This window comes from Monopterus albus, unplaced genomic scaffold (genome assembly GCF_001952655.1).
Source record: "Monopterus albus unplaced genomic scaffold, M_albus_1.0 scaffold299.1, whole genome shotgun sequence".
Taxonomy (NCBI): domain Eukaryota; kingdom Metazoa; phylum Chordata; class Actinopteri; order Synbranchiformes; family Synbranchidae; genus Monopterus; species Monopterus albus.
Genome location: NW_018128179.1, coordinates 411,043 through 421,090, shown reverse-complemented (window position 1 = coordinate 421,090; position 10,048 = coordinate 411,043). Strand labels below are relative to the sequence as shown.

At 41.9% G+C, this 10,048-nt stretch overlaps 1 protein-coding gene across 1 annotated transcript in view; it reads right to left on the bottom strand.

The window, feature by feature from the left end:
* Positions 1-4,416: 4,416 nt before the first annotated feature.
* The window catches only part of LOC109973673 (coiled-coil domain-containing protein 85A-like), a 43,111-nt gene continuing 37,479 nt past the window's right edge, over positions 4,417-10,048 (bottom strand). Inside the window, exon 4 of the mRNA XM_020623437.1 lies at positions 4,417-6,179. Within this exon, the coding sequence (XP_020479093.1) occupies positions 6,164-6,179 (16 nt within the window). The 3' untranslated portion in view covers positions 4,417-6,163. The remainder of the gene's footprint in view (positions 6,180-10,048) is intronic.

Here is a 10,048-nt window from a genome sequence, read left to right as displayed (position 1 = left end):
ATATATTTATTAAATCCAAGAAGTCTCCTCTAACCCACCCACAATAAATAGAGCTTTAGTTCTGTCATGAGATGCTTCTGCTACTTAGAAAGATAAGACTGTACACATTTATGAATCCAGGCTGAATAATGAGGTTTTTCTTTCAAAACTGCGACAGGAAACAGGTCAAATTTCAATAGCTACAGTTTTAAATAATAACTTATCAATGTCTCCATAAACTGTAGCAAACGAAAGTTTAAGCCAGCAGTTGTTGACATCCAGTAAGTGCTCTCATCTGTAGCTAATTTATGATAACAAGACAGCCAAACAACAATTTTCTCTTTAAATTCCCTGTTGAAAACTTTAAGTCCATCATGTCCTTGTTCTAACCTTAAAACCTCTAAGGTCGGATTTCCCGGATTCAGAGCTAGGATTGGTAAATGGAGGAACACTCTTGAATGTCATGATAATATTTGGATATTATTTAGGAATGCTAAGAATACCTTTGTATATTATTATAGACTATATGTGTTTACTTAGAAGTGGACTTCTTTTTCTGACTGGCTAAAAAAGAACCCTCTCAAAAACAAAGCAACAACAATATAGTTTTTCTGTTTCTATTGATGCTAAGTATAATAATATCTTGTTTAAAACTATGCAGACCACAAATACAAACCAATACAAATAGTTTAATTTACATAAAATAAAAGCAAATTTTAATTGCAATATTGGTCAAATATTTTCCTCTAATAATTCAACACTAAATGGCTTTTAGCTTTTCCTATTTAATATATTATCAGAAATACAAAAATGACAATGCTCCCCATTCGAGCCGCATAAAATCAAAATATTGTTTTTAATGAATTTTCTTTTTAGGCTTTAAGCATTAAAATCTAGAAAAAATGAAAATAGCATCGCTAATTGTTATCCACTGTATGGACAATTCAACCTTTACCAATCTCTGTGTCTTGCGGCATCTACAACTTTATATCTCATTTAAATTCTGTGTTAAATCATTGCACAAGGCACGTTGCCCATGACTAGATACGTGGGACTGTGGAAAATGACAAGCACACACAACGTTTAATACTAGAACACTGTTGGCATACTAACAAACCTTGACACAAAAGTTGAATGAAGGTCAGAAAATTAGCAAATGATTTTCTTCTCCCCTAAACAACATATTTAAATTCTCCCCAGACACCCTTATATGTTCTCTCTGTAACCCTTTTATTTGCAGCATCCTGGTCAAAAGCCTCATAGCGACACTGGAACAGTGCCTCACACAGAGGCTACACATACAGTACATGGCTTCAGAAAGTAATCCTTCTCTTAATTTCCGGCGCCGACAGTGATGGCGACCGAGGTTACTCGCACTCTCATGTGTTTGTTGTTATTCTTTGTTTTCTTGGTCTTGTGCAACTCATCCCGGATTACTTTTACCAGAGAAGAACTGTTAAATATCGGACAACTCACACCAAACTACCTTCCTCCAATTTTTGTGAACAAAGAATGCTGTATGGACATGATCGGAGGCGCAGCAGCAATATATGGGACCTGGAAAAAACGCAGCAGACATGGAAAACGCTCTGGCGCTTTGGTGCGGTTACGACAGAGGGGAACTCGGACCTCACTCCCATCTATTCGCCTGGCTAATCTCCGCTCCCTGGTCAACAAAATGGATGAAATTCTTCTCGTCAACAGGACTAACTCTGACTTTGCACGCTCTGCTGCTTTGTGCTTCACGGAGACCTGGCTCAGTGACCTGATCGCGGACAGCGCAATTCGAATACTGGTGTTCTGTCAGATTTTGCTATCTATCAAGACGTGCTACTCACCGTTCACAAAGTGGTTAGGGTTAGGGTGATGGATTGGGGCGGGGTTAGTCAGTCCATAGATTTTGCAACAAGGTAGTATATCTCGACAAGGTAGCAAAATCTGACAGAACACCGGGTTTCCAGGTGTTCAGAGCAGATCGTGTAAAGGAGCTGTCCGGGAAAACGAGAAGAGGTGGAATCTGCATCTACATAAATGAAGGTTGGTGCACAGATGTCAGTGCTACAGAGGACATGTACCGCAGACCTAGAGACTCTTGTTATCAACTGCAAACCCTTTTACTCTCCCCATGAATTCATCAGGTTCATGCTAATGGAAGTGTACATAACACCGCAGGCTAACGCTAGCACGCTACGGCTCCTAGCAGAACTGATAACTAGCCTGGAGGTAGAACATCCTGACTCTCCACTCATTGTTCTAGGGGACTTTAACAGAGCAAATCTCACTCACGAACTTCCCAAATACAGACAGCACAGAATGACACAGAATGAACACAATGTCCCACCAGGGACAAAGTCACACTAGACAACTGCTACACAACAATAAAAGACACCTATCACTCTGTCCCCCGCGCAGCCCTCAGACTCTCAGATCACTGTATGGTCCATCTTATTCCAACCCAACAACAACAACAACAACAACAACAACAAGCCCTGGTTTACAGCCAGACTCAAGCAGCTTTGTCATGCCAAAGAGGAGGCTTACAGAAGTGGGGACAGGACTCTGTACAGCCAGGCCAGGAACACACTGACAAGGGAGATCAGAGCAGCAAAGAGGAGCTACTCTGAAAAGCTGAAAGTTCAGGTTTCAGCCAACAACCCCTCATCGGTGTGGGGAAGCCTGAAAACCATCACTGGCTATAGAAAACCCTCCCCCCTGCTGTGGAGGACCATCAACTGGCAGACAACCTGAATGTATTCTACTGCAGGTTTGACAATCAACACTTCCCCCTCACCCTTTCCCACCTCAGACCCAGCAGCTGCTCCCCCAACAATCAACACCTTTCCCTCCAGCCCCCCACCTCTAACGATCTGTGAAAAGGATGTGTGTGGCCTCTTTAAAAGACAAAAGATCAGAAAGGCACCAGGCCCAGATGGTGTGACCCCCTCCTGCTTGAAAGTGTGCGCTGATCAGCTGGCCCCCATCTTGACACTCATCTTCAACAGGTCACTGGAGCTGTGTGAAGTCCCCTCCTGCTTCAAACACTCCACCATCATCCCAGTCCCAAAGAAAACCTCCATCAGTGGACTGAACGACTACAGACCTGTTGCCCTGAAATCTGTAGTTATGAAGTCCTTGAAAAGACTGGTGTTGGTCCACCTGAAGAACATTGTTGACCCCCTGCTGGACCCCCTGCAGTTTGCCTACCGGTCAAACAGGTCAGTGGACGATGCGGTGAACATGGCACTGCATTACATCCTGCAACACCTCGACTCTCCAGGGATGTACGCACGGGCCCTCTTTGTGGACTTCAGCTCAGCATTCAACACCATCATCCCGGACATCCTCCACTCCAAACTGACCCAGCTCACTGTGCCTGCCCCACCTGTCAGTGGATTACTAGCTTTCTGACAGACAGGAAGAAGCAAGTGAGGCTGGGGAAAACCACATCCAGCACCCGGACAATAAGCACAGGTGCCCCCCAGGGATGTGTTCTCTCCCCTCTGCTGTTTTCACTCTACACCAATGACTGCATCTCGAAGGATCCCTCTGTCAAGCTCCTAAAGTTTGCTGATGATACAACGGTCATTGGTCTCATCTGAGACGATGACGAGTCAGCCTACAGACAGGAGGTTGAGCAGCTGGTCCTGTGGTGTAGCCACAACAACCTGGAGCTGAACACGCTCAAAACAGTGGACTTTGGGAAGAGCCCTCCCACCTTACCCCCACTTACCATACTTGGCAGCACTGTATCAGCAGTAAAGTCCTACAAGTTCTTGGGCTCCACTGTCTCCCAGGACCTGAGGTGGACGTCCAACATCAGGACCATCATCAAGAAGGCACAGCAGAGGATGCACTTCCTGCACCAGCTCAGGAAGTTCGACCTCCATGGAGGACCTGTACACCTCATGGGTCAAAAGGAGGGTGGAGAGGATCACTGTTGACCCCTCACACCCTGGACACAATCTGTTTGAACTCCTCCCCTCTGGACGTTGTTACAGGTCACTGTGCACTAAGACAACCAGGCACAGGGACAGTTTCTTCCCCCAGGCTGTCGCTCTGATGAATACTTAACCCACGACAGTATGATTAGACAATAACCCTCAGTGCAATACCTGTGTATATATACATTGTACAGATTATACAGAGTCATAGAGGTCTCTAGCTTTAAGTACTTTGTTTTTATCCCTATGTATCTCATTTCAGTGAACTTTCCTTTGTTGTCTGCATTGTTTACTGTCTGTTTATACTGCTTTTTCTGCATTGTTTGCACTGTTTGTTGATGTTAATACTGCTTATTTTGTTATATTACACAGCCTTATGCTGGTTTACTGTTTTGCACATTGAGAGCCGATGTACCTGAGTCAAATTCCTCGTGTGTCTGTCACACCTGGCCAATAAAACTGATTCTGATTCTGATTCTTTACTGTGTTGTAGATTTATACCTAATAACCCATAATGACAAAGACAAAATGTGCTTTTATAAATTTTTGCATGTTTATTAAAAATCTAAAGTTGAAATCTCTCATTTGCAAAGCTATCCAGGCCTTCTGGTGTGGCACTCCAAACTGTGCTTCCTGTGTGAAATTATTATCTTTGAAGTGTGTCTAGAATTAGACTAGACTCCACCGAGCATCTGTGGAGAGACCTGAAGACAGCAGTTCACAGATACTGGCCATCTAACCTGACAGAGTTTGGGAGAAATCACCAGTAAAAATAGGATAAACAGCCCAAATTCAGGCCCAGAAGACTGCAAAACTCCAAGCTGTAACTGCTGCCAAAGATCTTCTACAAAAAACCACATGAATGGTCTGGAAACATAATTTATTCAAACAAAATGAAATTTTGAAAATACTAAAACCATATTTTCACTCAGTCATTATGGGTTATAAAGTGTACATTGATGGGGAAAACTTGCAGGTTTAATCGTTAAAAATTAAATCTACAACACAATAAAGTGTGTAAAAAGTGAAGGGTTCTGGTTACACTCTGAAGCCACTACTTCTGAAAATGGCAGCTGGAACTTGGCAGATTCCCTGTTGGCTTATTTTCTTCAGACGTGTTAATTGCGCTGGTAAGTGTTGTGTCAGTTTTTATTATTTTGTATTAACTGAGCTGTTGTAATTCCAACTTATCCTAAACCTTCACTATTTTGGTTTATTCCTACATTGTACTCACTACGTTTTTTTGATAGAACCTATAATAATGCGCTGTCACCTGTAGATGGTCAGACAGGTTTTAAACAAATCCTCAGGGTCAGGGTTTGGCCCTGGGCCTATCTAACCTAAGTACATACCTATCTTCACTGTTGTTTTTCAGAAGGACTGGAGAGACTCGGGTGAATGATTTACTATAGGGCAGGATGAAGAGGTGAAAGGTGTTGCTGACCTTGATGATATGCTTTAAATAAATTAGCTAAACTGGCTTGTTTATAAGTTGTCTAATCATCTGATCTATGTGTTTTGCTTTGTTGGACCAGATTTAAGCAATTAAGTACAGTTTTACCATAAATGATGAGAATCAGTACTTAAAGCCAAGCTGTAATAAATTGGAATGATCCATTAATTAACTGAGAAAACATCCAGCTTGAAGTTAAAATTACTCAGTAGATTCTTTTTGTGCTTTAAATCCAGGTCTACAATGACTTTGTTGAAGTAATTACTATCATCACATGTTCTCTGTTCAAATAATCCCTGTCCCATTGTGATTAATTGTTTAGCGAAGGGGCCAGAACCTCCAGTGTCAGTTCATATACAGCTTCTTTCATCCAAAAAGTCTCTGTCTTTCTGAAGAGGTAGGACTATTTTGTTGGCAACACAATGATTTTCAGCTGTCTTATTTATTTTCCTCTTTATTTTTGGCAATGCAGGGATGAGCCTCTGCCCATCCAAACAATGACATTCAGTCTTTACTGGTGGCTCATGGGAAATGCATAGCAGCAGCAACCACAGCAGTAAGACAGGACAGAGAAGAGTGTTCAAGTGTTTCCAGTGTTTCGCCACTTTGTCTTCTTGTTTCACTTATCTGCTCCCTTGTCCCTCATGCACTGATTTCAAATTTCATGATAATTTATCCATCCAGTTATGCATCAAGCCAATCCATCCATCCATTCAGCCTAATAATCCTCTTTTTCTTTCTATGGGGTGTGTGCCGTCACAGGAGCATTCGATCACGAATCATGTCATGGTCAGGAGGCATCAAAACTGAAAGACAAGAAGGAAGGAGACAGCAATAAAAGCATGTGGATGCATCTCTCTTTCTCTCTGTGTGTGTAAAGCCTGTGCTCAGCAGAAAGCAGGAAACTCTCTCCAGGTAAAGATGGAGGCTGATTTATTCAGCCATTAAGAACTACTTCATCATTTAATATTTGCCCAGCACCTACTCTTATGGAAGACTTGAAATTTCTAATTGAAAACAAATCAAATACAGAAATAAAATAATATACAACTCAGGCAGACTGGACGTTTTGGCTATTATATTTATAAATAAATAAAGAAAACCTAAAGATGCTTTTATTTTCAAAAATGTAACTTTGTTGCCTATTTAGTTTTTACTATTAAGTACAGTATATGGAAGATACTGTAGCATCAGACAGAGTGGACACGTAGATGAAACCATCCAGTGCTACTTGGGTACATTCTCCATCATCAAGTGTTAGCAGAGATGTTAGACCAACGGTGTAGTTACTTGGACAAATGGTAATTTTCTTCCTCAGATGAGAAAAAACATCCTATTGTCAGAACAATGCTGTTTGGTGTTAATATAGTGCCTTATTCACAAATCAAAAGCTGCCTCTGTCGTTTTCCATCCAGCCACCAGAAGTCCCTAGACTTTTCCCTTGTTGTCAACCCCCTGACTCCGTCCTCCTCACCTGTTTCCACTCCAATCCATTGAGCTCCAGTATATACAGTATACCATTCTGTTTCCCCCTTGTCCTCCGCCAGGTCATCTGTTGAGCTTTGATGCCATAGTGTTCCAACCAGCCCAGTTTTGAATTCTTAACCTGTTTTGGATTGCCTGGTTCTGGGTTACTGCCTTTTTGGTTACTTGGACCTTGCTTTTTGTCTGTTCCCTTTAGACTGTACGAGCAAGGTCTCGCAATATGAGTAGTACGTATGCTTTGTCTGCCGAGCGTCACATGACATATATCACAACTGAGCCAATGGTTCTCAGGCTTCACTTGTATAATCAGTATCTGTACTGCAACAATGGCCCCTCACGCCAGCTACGATTCTTTTCAAAGGTCAAGTGCAGGTTAATTTGTTTTATTTTTACTGTATACTGTATTTTGTATTACTATAATAATTTTTATATGGATAAGTGGGTGTGGAACGAATCATCTGAGTTTCTATTATTTCTTATGGGGAAATTCGCTTTGATATATGAGTGCTTTGGCTTACGAGCACGTTGCCGGAACAAATTATACTCGCAATCCAAGGTTCCACTGTACCTGTTTCCTAACTGCCTGACTTTGCCTCTTGTTTATTCCCTGGAACCTTTGTTTTCTTGTCTGCCAGCCTCTGATTGTTACAGGTTCCTGCCTTCACATCCTATATTCACAGCCTGGTTTTGTTCATTTGGACTTTCCCTGTACTTTGGTCCTATTTTCATACTAATTGTGACAGAATTGCTGAGTTCCTGCCCTGAGTGAACCCCAGCTCCCTATAATATGAAATCTAATTTCTATAAACTTTAAGGCTAATTCTGCTTTTATTAGTGTAAATTTTTTTGTTCTTTTTTTTGTTTCCGTTTCCACCTCCGCGCAGCTCTAGCTCTATTTGTGCTTTTTTTTTTAAAGAGTTTTCTAGGTTTTCTGTGTTGCTTTTTGTGCTATGTCGCTTTTCTGTAAACTTTTGGGGAGTTGGGCTACCAGGAATACAAGTTTTATTGTGTTTGCATTATGTTTTTATACTTTTTACAAGGTTTTGAGTCTGCCTGGGGAGGACCCTGTTGCCAACAGTCGGCCATCAATGCCAGCAATCCTTCCGAGCTCCTTGTGGTGAGCTGCCAGGGATTTTTTACGGGGATGCGAGGTGGTGCGAGAGGTGGGACTGCGGGGCTGGAGTGAGGCGCTGGGGGAGGAAACAGAGGTATGGGCCATGTTCGCCTTCGGTCCGCTCCTCTCCGAGATGAGTGGACGGGCTAACCATGCTGGCGGAGCTACAACGGGGGTACGAAAAGAGCGGCCCTCCGTGCTTCACCGAGAGTCCTGGATCTGTGGTCTGTGGTGATGGTTCATCACAAATCCCCAGGCCGGCTCTGGTGCTACGTGCAGGAGCACGCGCAAAACGCGGTGTCTCAGCGGCGGACACAATACCGGCAGGCCCAAATCCTCATCTTGAGGACATTAAACCATGCTTCCCCCTCCCCCCCTCTCTGCCACCCTTCCACACAAAGAGCAATAAAACTCTAGACCTACTGTAGGCTAATGCCTGTTGTTTGGTCTCTACTGCTGTTCCTGATTCTCTCCAGTGCTGCTTTGCCCTGTTTTTAGGTGCCTTTAATTTGCTTATTTGTGCTGTGTAAAAAGTAACATTTCTGATGATGTTACTTTCATAGTCCTTGTGTGTATGGGTTCTACTGCTTTGTTGCCTTTATGTAACTTTTTATTTTAAGACTAAGTGTTCTTTGTTACTACGTACTTACGTACGCATGCGCCGCGCAGAGTGGCAGCAAGTTACAGCAGCTGTGTCCTCGTATTCTTTTCCGTGTTTTTATGAATTACTGTTCTTATGGTGGTGTCTGTTCTTATGGTGTTATGTTGGTTGTTCTCTATTGCTGCTTTAACACAGAAATTTCCCAACTGTGGGATCAGCAAAGTACCTACTCTACTCTACTCTACTCTACTCTTATTACTTGATCAAATTTATAGGCCTGGTATTGTGGAAAAAGTGGAGTAAAGCTGGGAGAATCTGGACAAATGACTCCAACGGGACTTTATTTCATTAATCTGCTGATTTCTTGATTGATTAATTTTACACAAGTCATAAAGTCATCCCAAAAGTAATCAGTATTTTTGATTAACAGTGGGTCAAATGACAATATGGGAAATGAAAATATCACTGGAATCGATAAATCCTCAAAGAATTCTTTCTTAACATTGCAGTTTCCTTCAGTTGTACTCACTGCTTTAGCACCTATCAGCTCATTGTTTTGGTTTTCCAGCCCACAGGCTGCTCTCATCAACTTTGTTTTCAGTCAAAGCAGGCAGATGTTTTCATAAAGAAAAAACTGGCAAAACCATTGTATGTTAGCTGCTCAGCATCAGGCAGACAAAGTTAACAGCTAGTATATGGACAGAGTAGAGTATTTCATGGCTAAAGAAATGCTCCTAAAAACTTTATTTCTAAAATTCTGGAAAAAGCTGTTGCTAAGCAGTTATGTGACCACTTGCACAAGAATGATTTGTTTGAGGATTTTCAGTCAGGATTTAGAGTCCATCATAGTACAGAAACCGCATTGGTGAAAGTCACCAATGATCTTCTCCTAGCCTCGGACAAAGGACTTGTCTCCATACTTGTCCTCTTAGATCTCAGTGCTGCTTTTGACACCACTGATCACAGCATCTTACTGCAGAGACTTGAACATGTTATTGGGATTAAAGGAACTGCACGAAGTTGGTTCAAATCTTATTTATCAGAAAGATTTCAATTTGTTCATGTCAATGACAAATGTTCCACACAAACTGACGTTAGTCACAGCGTTCCACAGGGCTCTGTGTTAGGCCCAATTCTCTTCACTTTATACATGATCCCTTTAGGCAATATTATCAGGAAGCACAACATAAATTTCCATTGCTATGCAGATGATACTCAGTTATATTTATCTATGAAGCCAAATGAATCAGGTCAGCTGGTCAAACTTCAAGCATGTCTTAAAGACATAAAGGCCTGGATGACCTGCAACTTCTTACTTCTAAACTCTGACAAAACTGAAGTCATTGTGCTTGGGCCTGAAAACCTTAGAAATCTGCTGTCTAATCATATAGTTACTTTAGATGACATAGCTCTCACCTCCAGTACTACTGTGAGGAACCTTGGAGTCATCTTTGACCAGAATATGTCCTTTAAAT